The sequence below is a fragment of the Pongo abelii genome, chromosome 6 (assembly GCF_028885655.2).
Source record: "Pongo abelii isolate AG06213 chromosome 6, NHGRI_mPonAbe1-v2.0_pri, whole genome shotgun sequence".
Taxonomy (NCBI): Eukaryota; Metazoa; Chordata; class Mammalia; order Primates; family Hominidae; genus Pongo; species Pongo abelii.
The window spans coordinates 120912436-120931900 of NC_071991.2; the positions used below are offsets into that span (position 1 = coordinate 120912436).

Here is a 19465-nt window from a genome sequence, read left to right on the forward strand (position 1 = left end):
AACTGTAGTATTCCATTTTTTATGTGTACAATAATGTCTTATACAAATTTCCTATTTTGGGACATTTACATTGTTTCTAATGTTTTCGCAATTTAAACACAGCTGAGATAAACATTCTCACATACACATCTTTTTTTACATCTCTTATTATTTCTTTTATTTATTTACTTATTTAGTTTTTGAGACAGAGGCTTGTTTTATCACCCAAACTGGAGTGCAGTGGTGTGAACATGGCACACTGCAGCCTCGACCTTCTAGGCTCAAGCAATCCTCCCACCTCAGCCCCCCAAGTAGCTGATACTACAGGTGCCTACCACCACATCCAATTAATTTTTGTATTTTTTGTAGAGATGAGGTTCTACCGTGTTGCCCAGGCTGGTCTCAAACTCCTGAGCTCAGGCAATCCACCTGTCTCAGCCTCCCAAAGTCCTGGGATTACAGGCATGAGCCACCAGGCCCGGCCTTCTGATTATTTCTATAAGATAGATTCGTAGACGTAGAATTACAGACAAAGGATAGGGCTTTTAAAAATCGTTATATCACATTAGCTTGTGATCAGGGCACGTCTACTAATAAGTTGTCTTTTCATGGGCCTATCTTCCTTTACTCTTTGCTATTCTGTAAGTTTATATTCCCCTAGAAACCCATGAGTTTGTGAGTCTAAAGCTCCTTCCTAAACTGTTATGAGTGCAGTCCTCAAAAGCTAACATGCATCTTCCCACATTTCTATTATAATTAAATTTGACTTGGAAATCAATAGTAAAGAGTAAAAATTTCTTTTTTCTCTACTTTTTCATGTTGTTTTTTTTTTTTTTACTAGTCCTCATACTAATTTCATTAAAATTTTTTACTTTTGTAATATGAAACTAGAGATAAACAAAACTACTAAACAGGTTCTATTTTTAGTATATTTACATAGAAATTAAGCATCAATCAGTGAAGCCCCAAAATTTGAAGAGAATTCAGCAAAAATATATCTGTGACCTATAAAGGAAACACAAGGCTAATTTTAAGAGTTGTGTGTATTTAATTATACAATTATTCATTCATTTAGTGAATGCTGAGTTGTTATCATGTGCCAGATATCATGTTTAGTTTCTACAGATCATTTTGCCTTTTATATCTTTTTCTAAAACGCTGAGTTGTGTTTCTTTGAAGTAACATAAAAGTAGCATTTTTTTTTTGGTCTAAGATTGTTTGTGTGTGTGCATGTTTTCAAGGTATCAGAAGAACATACTTTGCTGTTAAGAAAGATGCTATTTAAACTGACCTAGTTCCCCCCACCATGCTTAGGATTTCTCTTCAGTAGAAAAGGCAAATACCATAAAGAAGGAATTGCTGTAACTTATTGCTTGTAAGTAAAAGTTACCTGTGACTGTGGGGTAAAACACAATTCTGACAGAGTTACACTTCTATCTGAAATTTTTGGGGAACTAGTTGATTCTGTTGTTTAAATCATCCTGACGAATCCATTCATGTGATTTGCCACTTCATGCTATGCAATTCTTAAAAAATAAGCGTTCAGCCACCAAATTAAAAACAAAGTTATAACAGAATTGTATTTATATTGATTTCTCCACATCTTTAAAAGTATGCATACAAATGATCAAAGTGAATAAAAATGAGAATTAGTATTGTTTGGTATATAACAACTGTATTTTTTGACGGTACCAAAAAAAAAAAATCTTTTAACTCTTGCCCTTCCTCTGATAGGATAAATCCTGATGATTCTCTCAGGCACCTCTAGTAGATGAGCTCAACACTCAAGAACCATTGCAGCTTCAAGGTAAAAGAAAAATTCCCAGGGAATCAGTGTCCCCATTCCACACAGCCGAAACCTGCATCTCCCTCAGAACCCCAGGGTTTCTATTTGGGCTGGCCTTGGATAAAATTGTCAAGAAAACCAAATTGTACTCTATTGCCCTTTTCTTGTCCCTTCATATCACTTCCCACTAGATCCTAGCCTTAAACTTTCTGCCATCTTCCCAGCCTCATGGTACTCCAGTAACTATCCCAAGACATCTTGGTTCTAAACTAGGGGCCAGTATGTTGCTATCTAAATTTTAAAAGGGACACTGGAAGATGGAACAATAAGCCCTAAAGGACAGAATCTCTTGCTGATGCAATAGAATGACACTGATGTGACAGGTGCTGGGGGCAGTGTGTTATTTATAGACACAGAGCCCTTCCTTGCACCATGGAAGCAACTGTCCACTTTGCTTACTCTCAAGGCCAGCCTTGTTTAGGGCTCATAGAGATGGTTTCAATTTTGTTATGCCCAAGACAGAGTGTGCGGGTAGGTGGGGAAAACAGATCTGCATGTAAGCACGAGTAAACCAACTAAACAATTCATGAAGAAGAAAGTTGTATTCACCCTTTTTCAGGGAAAGGGAGAAACTTGGTTCTGTGTTGTGGGAGCTACTGTGTTTCAAAGGAAGCTCTGACAGGTGTCAAAAATTTATCAGCTGCCTTTATAGGAAGGCATTAGCTCAGATCATGGTTTGGAGGCAGTTTAGCAAAACCGACGCAAAAAGGTGTCATATACTCATGTTCTCTCCTGCATCATATCTTGCAACATTACCAACCTCCTGACCATTTCAGTCAGGCACCAACTGGTATGTTGATCCTGTTGTTTGGACCATGATGTTTAGACTCCAAGGCAAAAAGTACAGAATGAAGGTAAGCTTAGGAACCTCAGACCACCCTAAGTAACATAAAGCCTTATTGCATGGAGCCAAAGAAAAAGATTTATGTGTCCCTGGGAGCTATTTTTTATTTTTGGAAGTGATTGTCATCAAAAGCTGGCTGTTAAAAGCAAGATCACAGTGTTTTCTTTTAAAGGCAACAGACTGTGAGATATTTTCCTCTAACTTCTGAAAGACCTTAAAGGTGAAGGTATTGCCTGCTCGGTCCAGACTCTACTTATTAGCTCTGGGACATTTGGTGGGTCATTTAACCTCTTGAATCTATAATACCTACAATATAGAATTGGAATGAGAATTTAAAACAAGGTAATGTATGCAAAATGCTTTGCACAGTGTTTGAAACAAAGCAAGCACTTGATAATTTATGGTTATTATTACTATTGCCAAATGTATCAAAAAATTTACATAATCACCAAAGTTCCCTTTTCTCACTATCTGAATTAAGGATTTAACATAGCCTATCTGTAAAATAAACTAAAACATTGATATCTGAGGAATATATTTGGCATTCAGCATTTAGGAATCCTTAATTCAGTGTTTTTTGCCAGGAGAACATGAAAAAACCTCTCAGATTCCATAAGTTCCCTAAAATTGCATGCAAAATTTTGAGTGGACGTGTGTCCTTCTGGAGGGAGAATCCATAGCTTTCATCAAATGTTTTCATGACCCTAAGCAAAGTTAACCAGTGCTTTAAATGAAGAGGCTGATTGTACAGTATGATTGCATCAGTTACTTTGTAAATCAGCTACTTATGGAGAACAAATGATTTATCTTGTGGTCTTCTCTAGAACAAGATTGAATGTTAAATGGCAAATTATTAATTAAGAGTCAATTTCTCTAGGCCAGGCACGGTGGTTCATGCCTGTAATCCTAGCACATTGTGGGGCCCATCTCTACTAAAAATACAAAAATTAGCCAGGCATGGTGGCCGGTGCCTATAATCCCAGCTACTCGGGAAGCTAAGGCAGGAGAATCACTTGAACCCAGCAGGGGGGAGGTTGCAGTGAGCCGAGATTATGCCATTTCACTCCAGCCTGGGCAAAAGAGCAAAACTCCATCTCAAAAAAAAAAGTCAATTTTCTCTAGACTGAGAAGTGGGATACCCATACATATATCTTAAAGATGTCAAAATATTGTCTGGCCTTTCCTCATGCTTCTGAGTAGTGCTTTGTAGAAATAATTTCCCATAGACTGTTGCTGGCCCTCAGGTGGGATTGAGTCCTAGCCACTCAAGGAGGTTTAGATAAATAAGTTTTTGTTTTTTTTTTTTGAGACGGAGTCTCACTCTGTTGCCCAGGCTGGGGTGCAGTGGCACGATCTCAGCTCACTGCAAGCTCTGCCTCCCGGGTTCACGCCATTCTCCTGCCTCAGTCTCCCAAGTAACTGGGACTACAGGCGCCCGCCACCATGCCTGACTAATTTTTTTGTATTTTTTTAGTAGAGACGGGGTTTCACCGTGTTAGCCAGGATGGTCTCGATCTCCTGACCTCGTGATCCACCCGCCTCGGCCTCCCAAAGTGCTGGGATTACAGGCGTGAGCCACCGCGCCTGGCCAGTTACTCTTATTTATGAGATAGCACAGGCTCCATAGAGAACTGAGCTGGTCTTAGATAAATAAGTTATCTTATTCATCTAAAGGATAAATTTATGTGAGGTTTGGATAAATAAGTTACTCTCCTCTTGCCTTTATCATTCTATCTTGATGTCTTTAAGTCCATTCCAGTAATGCTCCTTTGATTGACCGTCTGGCACCTTAGTACACCTGCATGCAGATCTTCACTTCATCTCAAGCTTTCAGGAAAAGGCTGGAGACACCTGTGCTAGATTGGAGTTGTTCTGCATAAAAAGTGTTCCCATCATTTTCACCCTACTGTCATTAGAGATACCAAACAGGAACCTAGGTAACTTCTTTTGTGATAGTAGGGGAAAAAAAAATTAAAATAAAATACTTTCCACAGACCAGCTCAGTTCTCTATGGAGCCTGTGCTCTCTCATACACTGAAAGCCCAAATTTCAAACAGGGTTAGATTTAAGCTGGTGAGTTAAATAGGTGAAAGGCTCTGTATCCTATTACTAATCCCAGAGCCATACAATCCCCCCTATCACCCCAGTAATATCACTGAGAAAGTCACCAGGCGAGGCCACAGGTTGAACTTTATCATCTACTGGTGCTGGCTGACAGACTCAGTACTTGTCTGCTAGTAATGAGTCAACAACTTTTATTCCAGGGACCACTGACAGCAGCTGTTTGCAATAGTTGACAAGGAGAAGGAATAGAGGGAAAAGATAGAAAAAAGAAAATAGATTTTGTTTCCTCTCAGAAAATTAATGGTCCAAGTGAAAACACAAACACAAGTATGTAAAGAACTTCTAAAGCAAATACAGAATGAGTGAGTATAAACCCAGACATTGGAAAAATATTAAGAGGAGATATTCACAGATTAAGATGGCTGGAGAGGAACTGAAGAATTATACCAAGAGTTTCCATAGGACGAATGTCTTGTGCCAGCCTTGACACAGTGCGAGCCATGGATGGGGATCAGCTGGAGGGCCCCGTGAATAAAGAGGAATATTATGTAAAAGAACAGAAGAGAGACAAATGAAGCTAAGCACAGAGTGAACAATCAAATTTGTTTAGCTGGAAAAAAAAGAAACTCCATATCCAAAGGAAACGGTCAGTTCTAAGAACAAAGAAGAGCCTGAATTATATTTCAATGCTCACTTATTAGTTCATTAATTCATTTATTCAACACATATTTAGAGAGCACAAACCAGGAGATGATGCTTCTCTTGGCACTGAGGTCACAGACTAATTCCCTGCTTTTACTGAGTTACATTCTAAGGAGAGGAGACACACAATGAGCTAATAAACAATAAATTAAAAAGCAAAATACCATTTACATCTACGTGGTGAATAAGATCTCTAGGTGCCTTTTGAGGAGACTGAGATACCACAGTGTGAGGGAACATGCTTGGTGGAGCATGGTGACTATCTCATATGTGGTCTCTGAACATTAGCACTATTCTATACCTTTTGTTCCGAGGTGATATTAAGGCCACTGCTATAGAACAATGAACAATTAATCATAATATTGCCATTGAGTTCATGCACAGTCTGTCCACAGGTTAGAGGCCTTGGATGTTAGCAGGTATAGAGTTTGAGATTATCCAACCTTGAGAAGAATGAGAAGAGGTAAAGCGTGTGTCAACTGTGTTTTGGAAATTTCCTGCAGAGCACTCTTTTGTTTTTCTCTCATTCAGAAGACATACTATAAAGTAAAATTTCATATAGAGACTATAAAAGGCTTGAAAAGCACCATCAATCAAAGATAATTTCATATTAGCCAGTCAACTCAGCTATAGAAATTTTATTTCTATATTTACTAAATGTCCTCTCTAAATAAAATAAAGCAATTGATTCAATAGTAAAAAGTAAAATAGTAAATTCATTCTCCTAATTTGGTATTTGGGATAAATAAGCAAATGAAGGCTAATCTACATTTTTCTGTATTGTCTTCAGGGGAGATGGGCCAGTCAAGAGCAGTGGCTTGTAATAGAACTGTGTAAGGGAGTGAATGGGGACTCTATAGGAGGGCTGGTTTCCGGTCTATGGATGAAGTTAAAATGGTCCTTATCACAATGTTCAAATGATGCTCTGAGACCAGTCAGACTTTGAAGTTGACCATTGCTGGTTTGTGAAGAATGTAAAAGGGCCCAGGCACGGTGGCTCACACCTGTAAACCCCAGCACTTTGGGAGGCCGAGGCGGGCAGATCACAAGGTCAGGAGTTTGAGATCAGCCTGGCCAACATGGTGAAACTCTGTCTCTACCAAAAAAAAAAAAACGAAAATTAGCCAGGCATGGTGGTGTGCACCTGTAATCCAAGCTACTTGGGAGGCTGAGGAGGGAGAATTGCTTGAATCCAGGAGGTGGAGGTTGCAGTGAGCCGAGATCACACCACTGCACTCTAGCCCAAGCGACAGAGCAAGACTACATCTCAAAACAAAAAGGAATGTAAAAGGATGACTGTTCTCCATTACAGCCACTATCCATCTTATCCTCCTTGGATCGATTTTTAAGCTTTTAATATGTTATGTACACACTCTCCAAGAAAACTGATGGACCAAAATTGGCATCAATCAGAAGCTCAGGAAAAAGTGAATTCTTATAAGCCCAACTGCAGTCATTACTGAAAAAAATAAAAGTCAAAAGTTAGAAAGTGCAAATGCTCAAAGGGCAGGTCATTAAAGGTTTCAACAGTTAGACCATTTAAGTTAATAAAATGGACCTCACATGTAATGTGGATTAAAATGTTACCCGCATTTGTATTTGTTAACTAGGGAAAGGAAAATGCATTTTAGTTTTTCACTATGCATTTTTCATGTTTACTCTATGTACTGTTTTGGGCCATTTGTTGATAATAAGAACTTGTCTCCTTCAAAATTATATGCAGGAATGGATACTAATGATGACCCTGATGAAGACCATCTTACAAGTTATGATATTCAGCTAAGTATTCAAGAATCCATTGAAGCCAGCAAGACTGCACTTTGTCCTGAAAGGTAGTATTCAAACCAACTATCCTCAGCAAAATTTCTTTATGGCATTCATTTTGTTGTAAGATAAAATGAATACCATTTCCTAATTCCTCCTCTAGGAAAATTCACCTTTCCTTTCTGATAGGGAATCTAACAGCTTTCCAAGGGCCACTGTTCATAAGTTTTAGCAATCTGATCTTCCACAAATCCTCACCTCATGTGGAAAACAGGAAAAATCCTATGTGGAAAATTCCTAGATGAATTTGGTTGTATAGAATTGCCTATTTTCTAAATTAATATAGATTCAAAAAGGGCAATGAGTAATTTGAACATATTTGCAAGTACAGTTTATACAACAAGTATACAGACAGGTTGGTATAGAGGTCTGTACACTCTAGAACTCATTCTGCTACTGATTCAGCTAACCCTTTATAGGTAACGTATTCCATTTTGGAAATTGTTATATGTTTAAACAATTGGTTTAAATATTGTCCTTTGTTGTATGTTTAAAATATGAAGAATAATGCTAAGCCACGTAGCCCATTAGTTAATGAATGAGAGGAGAGTTGTGGGCTTTTATTTTATATGACAAAGTAATATACAAACTACCACCTATTTGATTACCTACTATCCAAATGACAAGAATTAATAAGTTAAAATATACCTAAAAGTGATGTATTATGTAGGTAGGATTTATTGAGTCTAAAACTGCAAAAGTAAATTTATTTCTTTAAAAAACACATTATATGTCTGACAGAAATAAACTAGCTTACCTTTACTTTTTGTTATAGTGTTTAAAATCTTGTATTCTGGACTTTAGTAGTACTTTTGAAGAGATCCAGTGTTTAAAAATTGTTGCTTTCGAGCTTTGAAAAGATAGACATAGTACATTGAAATTTCTGGTCTGGAATTTCTCCCTTATCTCCAACAAGCGTTAGAACTTCAGAGCTCCCTGGAAGGCATTCACAACCCTGGTATGCTAGCAGATGTTTCTGCTTAACAGAGTTAAGTAAATTTGTTATGGAATTCCTTCTTTCCACTTAACAAACACACACACCAGAAAACTTCCATGAGGGTTTAAATCATGACCTGCTGGGCCAGTGATAGGGAGTTTGTTTAGTAAATGCTCTGCCTATTTTCACTTGTGGAACAGTTGATTTAAAACTCGCATATGTAGTTTAGACCATAAGCTCCCAAGTAAGTATCTTATTAGCAATTATTAAGTTCAAAGCAATAAACATTTTTTGAGCATAGAGTGTTTAAAATTAGACAAAGCCCTAGAGATCTTTCTGTTAATTCCATCATTTTGCAGATGAAGAACCCACATCCAGAAAGGCTAATTGGCCTCCGCGGAATCACAAAATCAGGCTAGGAATTGAACCTAGCTCTTCTGAATCTGACTCCAATTGTTTACTCCTTTTTTATTGCTTTGAGATATCTCAGAGATAGCACTGTAATCTTCTATTTTGCCATCTTCACTAATATTCTTAGATCAATGCATCATAAATATAGTCTGTTTCTGACTCCCATACATTTACTTTTTAAGGAGATAAAATCAATTGTATGCATCTCCTTTGGATCTTGATTATTAAAATTAAGTTTAAAAATGCAATATAAATTAAAATGTTTGGTTCCTTGAACTATATCACTAGTATCTAGTATAAATATGATTTTTCTTTATCTCATAGATTTGTACCCCTAAGTGCTCAAAACAGAAAACTTGTGGAGGCCATAAAACAAGGTAAATGGGTGTACTATCTACAGTGGGATGGACTGGAGATCCCACCTTGCGAAAACAGAGATTAGTCATCAGTCCATGTGTTTAATTTAGGTCACATTCTTGAGCTCCAGGAGTATGTAAAATATAAATATGCAATGGATGAAGCTGATGAAAAAGGATGGTTTCCATTGCATGAAGCTGTTGTTCAACCCATTCAACAAATACTTGAGATTGTTCTGGATGGTAAGAGAACATAAAATGTGTTTGACCAAGCCAGAGCAAGAATGTTGATATGTTGATGTTATCAGTGTTTTCAGTGAACATAACTAGCAGAAAGAAAAGGCAGATTAAAATATTATTTGGAATTTGAAAAAGGCAGCACCTGTGTTTTAAACTCAGAGTACAAAAATTAGGAGTTTTTTTGACATTCGGGGTTTACCTTTTGCATCCTTTTACCTATGAATGAGACACAGGTTGGTGGAAAGGTTTGGTTATTACATAAAAGTGATAAAAGTTTCTATATATCATGAATTGAGTCATATATAACACTCTTTTCTTTTGGAAGTCAATTTTAAATTTTTCATTTTGAACTATCTCTTGAGTTAACACTTTCCAAAAGATTCTTATATAGTACAACAGGGAGTAATGACAATATTCGTCTTTACATTACATTGATTTTTTTCATAATGTAAGCATTAAAAAATATTGTGGCAAATCAAGCCACTGTTAAATATTAACAGTAACTTTTATGTTCGAATACAGTGTTTTCACATCTCAGCATCTTACAGAACACTTTTGAGAGTGCCCTATCATTCAGCTTCCACTGCTGCATGACAGCTCTATGTTCTGGGAGATACATACTTGATTATAAGCCAGCCATCTAGAAAACTAGACAGCTAGACAGACAGCTATAGATGATGTTAAGGATCATTTTGACACAGTGATACCTACATTCAAGTACATTCTCATTCCCACATTCACAGATTTCATTTCACAAAAAACAATTTCAGTTACAATATAAATTATAATACAAAGGATTGAAACATTGTTTTGTAATGTATCAAGAAATGAGACTTAGCACGTCATTTTCAAAAAAGCAGCTAGAAACAGATTTTGGTTTTCTAGCTGTCAATTTGATTAGCAAGTCCATGTGCATCTACTTTATCCTCACCGTCATTTGGTAAACTTTTGTCAAAGGCCTTTCATTTTCATCAATTGACTTTGTTCAATCTGATGTATATAATATTGGGTTGCTCTGATTTGTGTGTTATCCTATAAGTGAGTATTTTCAACTTTTCAACATAATGCTTTCATGTCACAGCATCCTATAAGACACTCTGGGAATTCAAGACCTGTGATGGAGAAACACCCTTAACTTTGGCAGTCAAAGCTGGTCTGGTGGAAAATGTAAGAACTTTATTAGAAAAGGGAGTGTGGCCCAACACAAAAAATGACAAAGGAGAGACCCCCCTTCTGATTGGTAAATGACCTTTTTTTCTAGAACTTTTATAGTTTGAAACAAATAATAAGTATTTATTGGAAACCACTGTATAATGGCTAAAATTGTGATCTCAGTTCCTTCCATTCCCTGAGCTACTTGCCTAACCCCCATGTCTTCTGTCCTGTGATTTTGTTTTCCTATCCCACAAGGATGTCAAATATGAAAGATGGCTATATCCTTCAGTATCCAGTCGTAGAGACTGCAACTAACCAGGAGGGATCTGAATTAGTTTTTCGAAACCAGAGATAGCAATTTTAAAGGAATATTCTCTAGGTAGGATCCAGTTGTAAGGAGGGTTGCATATGCAATATGTAGCCAGAAGCAAGAGGTGGAAAGGGATTCCAAAGGGAGACATCAAGTTCACATCAGACTGATCAGGAGAAGCTGGGAGGAAGGAGGGCCAGCAGATTCTGAGCACACAGATGCAGAGCATGGCACCTATGAGGGGTACACTGTGACATAAGGGAAGAACGGGAAATCTGAAGGTGACATTTATCAGCTCTGTCTTGTATATCCTGCTATTTGCTGAACAATAAGAATTGGCAAGTCTGCTTGTGAAAGCAGAGAGTGATAAGATTAGCTCCAAATGACCCAGAGATAACATTTCCTTTCTCTTAGGGACATAGGGTGGTGGAGTAAGAATTTGGTGTTGGCACGTGAGATCACTGGGTTTAAATCTTAGCTGTGAATTGCAATCATGGGCCTCAGTTTTCTCAAGTATAAAATGGAAATACAACACCTACCATGTGGAATTGTGATGAAAATTTAGAGAAAAAATATATAAAAGCTCTCACATGAATAGATGCTCAAGAGGGAAGAGCCATTATGAAGTTTTCTGTGTGGCAGGAGGAGGAAAGGGAAGAGGAGCAGGAGCAGGAGGAGAGGGAGGAAAGGACATTAGATTATCAGCAATCACAGAGGAAGACGTTAAAGGTCATAGCTAGTTAAGAACCATCACAGCTCCTGTTCACAGAGGAATCACTTACAAAAAAATTTAAACAACCTAAATATTGTTAAGCAAACTTGAATAAATCATGAACATCAGTAAAATATTTGTATTTGATGGCATTGATTCAACAATATCAGTGCAAAAAACATGTATTAAGAAGTCACATTGGCCAGGCGCGGTGGCTCATACCTGTAATCCCAGCACTTTGGGAGGCCGAGGTGGGAGAATCACAAGGTCAGGAGTTCAAGACCAGCCTGGCCAACATGGTGAAACCCCGTCTCTACTAAAAATACAAAAACAAAAATTAGCTGGGCTTAGTGGCAGGCACCTGTAAACCCAGCTACTCGGGAGGCTGAGGCAGGAGAATCGCTTGAACCCGGGAGGCGGAGGTTGCAGTGAGCCGAGATCGCACCACTGCACGCCAGCCGGGGCGACAGAGAAACACCGTCTCAAAAAAAAAAAAAAAAGGGAAGTCACATTAAGCCAGAGGCTGTCCTGGGCAGTGTGTATATAAAGATGAATGGACTAATCTTCCTGCTTTCAGAGTCTAGGAGGAGAGTTAGATGTGATTTAAATGGAAAATTAGTGTTATAAGTGCTATAATAAAGTATATATTTAAATTAAATTAGGAGAATAAAAAAGCAGTAAATCTGTGAAGCCTTCAAAGAGCCTTGCTCTTGGGGATTGCCTTGAGGGCTGTATAGGGGAACGGCAGGTGTTCTGCCCTGGTACAGCTTGCTCAGTGAAGAGGGTCGCCACAGCGCGGTGTCATTTTGGCCTGGTTCCTTCTTGCCTACTCTTTTTTTTTTTTTTTTTTTTTTGAGATGGAGTCTTGCTCTGTCACCCAGGCTGGAGTGCAGTGGCTCAATCTCGGCTCACTGCAAGCTCAGCCTACTGGGTTCACGCCATTCTCCTGCCTCAGCCTCCGGAGTAGCTGGGACTACAGGCGCCCGCCACCACGCCCGGCTAATGTTTTGTATTTTTAGTAGAGACAGGGTTTCACCGTGTTAGCCAGGATGGTCTCGATCTCTTGACCTCGTGATCAGCCCGCCTCGGCTTCCCAAAGTGCTGGGATTACAGGCGTGAGCTACCCCGCCCGGCCCCTTCTTGCCTACTCTTGCCCCATGTCAGAACTTTCAGCCTTCACAAATTCAGATAAGATGGGAAAAACAATCTAATCCATATAGTTAGAATACAGACAAAGCTTCTGTAACAAAAAACAAAAACACATCCACAAAGTAAACAAGAATGACTTAAAGAGAAAGAAGTCATTTCTCTCTCACACATTGCGGAATGGCCCAGGGTTGTGAGGGTGGTTGTATCAACATTACAGTGTGTTTCCAAGGTTGCTCCCAATGTTACCATCTTCCAGGCAGCAGGAAGGACGAAAGAGGAAGCCCTAGGCAAGCATCTTCAATTTAAAAAGATGACCGGGACAGTGCACATGGCCCTTCCACTCATGTCCCATTAGTTCAGATTTTGTCACAAACCACCACACCTTGCGGCAAGGGAGGCCAGGACATTTAGTGTCTACCTGGATGGTCTGTGGTCAGCTAAATACTTGGGGCCTCTGTGGCTAAAAGGAAAAGGGGAAGCATAAATACTGAGAAAGCAATCATAGTCTCTGCATACATTTTAGCCTGCCTTTAAATCACAGTCACGTGACAATTTTCATAAATAAACCAGAACTCTTTTCCTGAGCAGGCTCTACAGACATTAAACAGAATATCTATCTGTGGGTGTTGATTCACCACTAGTAATGTGACACATATATATATATATACACATTTTTTTTTTTTTTTTTGCGACGGAGTCTCGCTCTGTCTCCCAGGCTAGAGTGCAGTGATGTGATCTCAAAGCTCTGCCTCCCGGGTTCACACCATTCTTCTGCCTCAGCCTCCCGAGTAGATGGGACTACAGGTGCCCACCACCATGCCTGGCTAATTTTTTGTATTTTTAGTAGAGACGGGGTTTCACCATGTTAGCTAGGATGGTCTCGATCTCCTGACCTCGTGATCTGCCCTCCTCGGCCTCCCAAAATGCTGGGATTACAGGCATGAGCCATTGTGCCCGGCCCATGACCTATATTATTTTTTAAAGGCCAGAATATGCCACAGAATATTTGCAACAACATCTGTGTTGTTTCTATAGATCACCTTGAATTTCTGCACAAAAAGGACACACTTCCAGAATTGTATACTGCTTCACTTTGCAAATGGAGAATTATTCTCCACTTGCTAGTTTCAATCCACTTATTTCTTAAAGGACAACTAAGCCGTGATTATCACTCCTTGTTTTCTTTCGGTCTCATTTAAATTTTTCTTTAATGCTTAAGGCCTACAATAGAGCAGTAAACATTTACATGCATTTCAAAGTTCCGTGTTGGTTTCATTCTCTATGCTAGCAATATCTAAAGTGTAGGAAAGGAACTCTATCACTGAGTTATCAGAATTGAAATAGAATTAATATTAGGAAATAATATATTTTAAAAACTAAGTGGTAAGGTCGAGAGAGGACTAAAGTCTCCATGAAGTTAATATCCTGGAGGTGCTCATGTACGTCCTCTTCAGCCACACATCTGGGGAAGAGGGATTTTCCTGGGTTACCTTAATCACCGCCTTTGTTGTGGAACCCATGCCAAGTCTTCTTAGGCTTTATAGGAAAATGGATTATTCACAGCACTTCCTCAGTTTGTTCTTGAATCTATGGTCTTTGAGATTTGTAGAGGAGAGATAAGAGGAATCCCTTAACTTGTAGAGGAGAGATAAGAGGGAAAAAAGTATTTCTTCTTTTTGTCTGTACAATGTCATGTTAATTTTTCTTATCCTAATGCCATCATCCTTATCTCTATTTATGAGATATCCTTAGAGGGCCAAGAAAAAAATCACTTTTGGTCCCTCTAGGACCCTTATTCCCTATCAGCCATCTGGCCCTTCCTTATTTAAGGTACTTTGATGTATTATAGTCATACAGTTACTTGCTGAGTGGTAGATATCTGATTTGTGATGATCTGACACTTACTAAAGGTTTTTGCACTTGGACTCCTTCTCTGCCCACTCCCCTGGAGTTGGTGTCACCTTTCTCTAGTTGGATAGGCACAAGCTGATCCTGGCCAGTGGAGCCCAGAGTAAGGAGGACGCTCAGGGACTGTCTGGCATGATGCTTCAGTCCCACTGCCCTCCATTCCTGATGGCCTTACCCCATTCACAGATCAGTTCATTTTGCTTCAGACATTTTCTTTCTGACAAATCAATACACATCTTCTTCACTCCATTTCCACTTTTAATCCAGCAGTCCTTGTCAAGATAATCAAGATAACCCTTGCCTATCATCTATGCAAAATTCTTAATCTAATTCCCTAAACTCTTTAACTTAAAGTCAGTTTTAAGCATTACTATTGAAGCTATACATTTTAAAAATTAATAAAGAATTTCAACATTTCTGAAAAAATTCTAAAGAATTCTAAATTTTAGAATTTTAAGTTCTAGAGAAAAAAATTTATATATAATATGTAAACATATATATATCCATATGTAAAACAAGACATTTTTAAATTATTTTACTTAATCATTTATGTTACACCAATACTGTGCTTTATGAGTTTTCATTATTTCAGTCATTTATTGGTTAAGAATGTCTTCATGAGTTAGCTTGGAAGGGGTTTCCTACCATTTGCATTATTATTTCTATGGGAAATACATTCTTGATTTCAAAAAATTAAATTGGAAGTGAAGTTTTGCTTTTTTAAAAACTATCTTAAGTTGAAGATGGCCCATTTATGCAGTTATTTTCATGAAGAGAAACTATTTTAATCAATATATTTTCTGAGTCAGACAAAAAGTAAAAAGATTATGAGGGAAGAGGTTCATTATTTTAACACATTTTTTCTCTAATTATAAAAACTGCCATCAGAGCAAGAAGATCCATGAGGACACGTTTCTCTTAGTTTGTTTAGCTTACTTGATGTTTGCTCTGCAATAACACCAGCTAGCATGAGGTAATTCACTGTAATTAGAGCTGCCAGTGACAGTTGGGCAATTCAGAGACGCATTTGTCAACAGGTTCTACTTTAGACAAGGAGAGGGAGAAAAACTGGAATCTCCTGCAGGGATGGCTTGCCTGCTCCCAAATGAAGTAGGCAAAGTTCATCTTCAACCTCCCATTACCACACTGGGAGCTGCTTTCCTTGCCTTGGCTTTAGATCCTTTCTGGGTTCTGCCTCCTGGTTACCCCAGAATGTTACATGTGGCCTCACATCTTCTACGTTTCCCAGTATAGGCCCAGACTTTGAGTCTCTCTTTAAATAGAAGGCAGCATAGGCTTCTTCTCTAGGCCGTAAACTCTATGAGTGAGATCCACATCTATCTCTTCTTCCTGTTGTCCACAGTGCATAATACAGAGCCTTTAGTAGAGCTAGCCGTATTAACTGAATTGTAAATGAGTGGGTGAATGAATGAATGAATGAGTGAATGTAACTGTGTACATCTCCATTTGTAGGGGCAGCACTCGTCCTAATTTGTATTTTAATAAGATTTTACTTACAAGGAAAAAAAAGTTACATTTTTAGAAGTGTATATATCTAAATGGGGACAATCTCTTAATAATCCAAAAGGGGAAAAACCTTGTAACAGTATAATTTCAGCCATTAGAGACGAGCAGAGAGGGAGAGAGACAACTGATTTGGTGAACCTCCTTAATTGTACTACATTAACTGTCACTTACTTCACTCACTGGGAACAGCTGGCCTATGTAGATTGTAAACAATCTTATTGATAATCACTCATTAAAAATATAAGAAACAGGGCTGGGCGTGGTGGCTCACACCTGTAATCCCAGCACTTTAGGAGGCCAAGGCGGGCAGATCACGAGGTCAGGAGTTTGAGACCAGCCTGACCAACATGGTGAAACCCTGTCTCTACTAAAAATACAAAAATTAGCCAGACATGGTGGCATGCACCTGTAATTCCAGCTACTCAGGAGGCTGAGGCAGGAGAATTGCTTGAACCCAGGAGGTGGAGGTTGCAGTAGCTGAGATTTGCCATTACACTCCAGCCTGAGCAACGGAGCGAGACTCTGTCTCAAAAAAAAAAAAAAAAAAGAAAGAAAGAAAGAAAGGAAAGAAAGAAAGAGAAAATACCTATATAAGAAAGAGAAGTTCATTCAATACTTACTGCTACCTTTTGTGGCAAGGGAACAAAACCCTGTTTCTATAGGGGAAACCTGATGAATATGATTTACATATGAGGTTCCTGGATCCTAGGAGTGATATAATAATAATAATAATAGTCAGTTACTGAGCTCCTTCCTGTTATATACTAGGTACTACACTAAGAATTTTGCATACATTATTTAATTTGTACAACCCAACAACAAATGTTATTTCCATTTTGTTGGTGAAGAAATTAAAATTTAGAAAGAGGGCACACAACATCCTATCCTAGTGATACGTGTTATTTTCTGTGAAACTCTTACCCCTCCTCCAGGTCTCAAAGAAAAGGTAGTGTCATCTTGTAAACTTACGTTTCACAAATATAAACTTGGGTATGAGAAATAGAAGGAATATGAGAAATACATTATTTTCCTTGTAGGAAAAAACTTACTAGCTAGTATCTACTTCAATATTAAATTCAGTAATTAGTTTAATACCACCTAAAGTATTTGTGTTAATATACTTAGTGTTGTTTTTAACAATCATTTTCAAGCTGTAAAAAATGGCTCCTATGACATGATATCGACTCTGATCAAACACAACACTAGCCTAGACCAGCCCTGTGTCAAGCGATGGTCAGCAATGCATGAAGCAGCCAAGCAAGGCCGAAAAGATATCATAGCTCTGCTGCTAAAACACGGAGGCAATGTCCACCTGAGAGATGGATTTGGAGTCACACCATTAGGCGTTGCTGCTGAGTATGGTCACTGTGACGTGTTAGAACATCTAATCCACAAAGGTATGTGAAAAGGAGTTACACTTTCCTGACTTTTGTCCTGCCTCTCGAACCCTCCTTTTCTCCATTCCTCACTCTTCCTCCCCTGAATGTAACTAGGGGAGCTCCTCTTCCTCTGCTGAATGGAACTTGGCATCAGGTTTTCCCACCTGGTCCCTCAGTAGACCCTTATTCTACAACTCAGCTAAGCCCTATACATTGTGACCTATGAATTTACAAGCCCAGTCCTGATTGCTCTCGAGAGAGAGAGTTCAATCTGCACATAGATGGCCCATCAGGGCCTCATGCTCATCTTCTCCTTAACTGAATTCCTCCTGTTTTTCCACTCTTCTGATGTAATAATTTCTCTCAAAAGATCGAAAGATTGTGTTTATCTCTAATTACTCCATCACCTGCTTTCCTAAATCCAATCAGTTGCAAATTCTTGTAGCGTTTCTCTTGTCCTCTCATTGCAATCCATCTGCCATCCTGATCAGGTCCCTCAATCCTCCCCAGACCAGTGCAAATACTTTCTAACCATTTTCTGGGTTTCTAGTCTCCCATCAGAGAATCATGGTACATACTGCAACTTGGCTCCTCTCCCTAAAGGGCAGCTACAATAGTGTCAACTATCCAAAAAACAATCCCTATTGTATCATCTCAAATTGTTTTACCACATTTATCCCTCACTGCTCCCATCTTGTATCCTACACTCCAGTCAAAATACACTAGCAGTATTCCCAAACATACCTTGCATTCCTTCTCTCTGGGTTTGGGTCAGGTCCTTGCCTTCATCTCTTCAGCACAATTCAAAGTCAATCTCTTGAGACACCTCCTCCCTAAATCCTTTCCTAATTCTTCCCAACATATTGTGACATTGCCCTTTCTTAAACCCTCCAGGTGCTTTATATAACTCCAGGACCATGAGTTAAGGAGACCTAACTCCTAAACTGGTTGCGCCACTACTCACTGTGAGACTCTAGCCTTGTCCCTTAAATATCTGGTCCTCAGTGTCCTCATCTGCAAATGAACTCTAGCACCACATGATCCCCAGTGATTCCCTATGGGAAAAAGACTAACATTTTTGAGGTGTCCCAATACAATCCTATTTAATTTTCAAATAAGCCCTGTGAAGTAAGCTGTATTAATCATTCACAGATGTGGAGATGGAGGTGCATGGAACTAAAACGGCTTGCCCCCAGCTCTCACCATAAGCAGCAGAGCCACTGTCTCCTACATCATGTCTCCTTGTCTTTATGTCAATGTCACTGGAATATCATACAGTTTGTGCTGTCTGATATTTTGTTTCATTTCCCCTCTAAGCTCCTTAGAGTAGTCACACTTATTCTTCTTAGGGTCACACACACTGATTGCACATAGAGGGCAATGAAGTATTTGTTAATACTTTATTAACTGTAAGTATTTGTTAAGTTAAAATAGAGAGGGCCGGGCACCATGGCTCATGCCTGTAATCCCAGCATTTTGGAATGCCAAGGTGGGTAGATTACTTGAGGCCTAGAGTTCAAGACCAGCCTAGCCAACATGGTGAAACCCTGTGGTGGCACCTGCCTGTAATCCCAGCTACTCAGGAGGCTGAGGCAGAAGAACTGCTTAAACCCAGGAGGCGGAGGCTGCAGTGAGCTGAGATCACACCACTGCACTCCAGCCTGGTCGACAGAGTGAGACTCAGTCAAAAAAAAATAATAATAAATAAATAAAAATTTAAAAAAATAAAAAATTTAAAAAATGAAAAAACTACTGTCTTTAAATTAAAAAGTCTAACGAGCCTTTTTCAGAAGAATTTGCCTATCATGAAAATTGACTTAGTTTCTCTCATGATTTTTGGCCCAAAGATTTTCTAATAAAACAAACCATGCTGCATACATGACTGTTTATTGAAAATATAGAAAACATGGAGGCCCTTAATTCTATACTTTTTAAGTACTAACCAGAAAGGAACACAACAGGTTTTGTGGGGTTTTTTTGTTTGTTTGTTTCTTTGTTTTTGAGATGGAGTCTCACTCTATTGTCCAGTCTGGAGTGCAGTGGCATGATCTCGGCTCATCACAGCCTCCACCTCCCAGGTTCAAATGATTCTCCTGCTTCAGCCTCCTGGGTAGCTGGGACT

General features: G+C 38.9%; 1 protein-coding gene across 15 annotated transcripts in view; it reads left to right on the plus strand.

The window, feature by feature from the left end:
- The window catches only part of ASB15 (ankyrin repeat and SOCS box containing 15), a 72325-nt gene that overhangs the window by 40382 nt on the left and 12478 nt on the right, over positions 1 to 19465 (plus strand). For 6 of the 15 annotated variants that reach the window (XM_054559739.1, XM_054559741.1, XM_054559729.2 and 3 more), the window contains 6 exons: positions 1714 to 1786; positions 7159 to 7267; positions 8932 to 8984; positions 9075 to 9206; positions 10285 to 10443; positions 17116 to 17361. In XM_054559739.1, coding sequence (XP_054415714.1) covers positions 7161 to 7267; positions 8932 to 8984; positions 9075 to 9206; positions 10285 to 10443; positions 17116 to 17361 — 697 coding nt within the window. In that variant the 5' untranslated portion in view covers positions 1714 to 1786; positions 7159 to 7160. Of the gene's footprint in view, positions 1 to 1220; positions 1355 to 1713; positions 1787 to 4418; positions 4607 to 7158; positions 7268 to 8931; positions 8985 to 9074; positions 9207 to 10284; positions 10444 to 17115; positions 17362 to 19465 lie in introns of all 15 variants that reach the window. The other 9 variants (XM_054559728.2, XM_054559735.1, XM_054559738.1 and 6 more) reach the window with 3 other exon arrangements.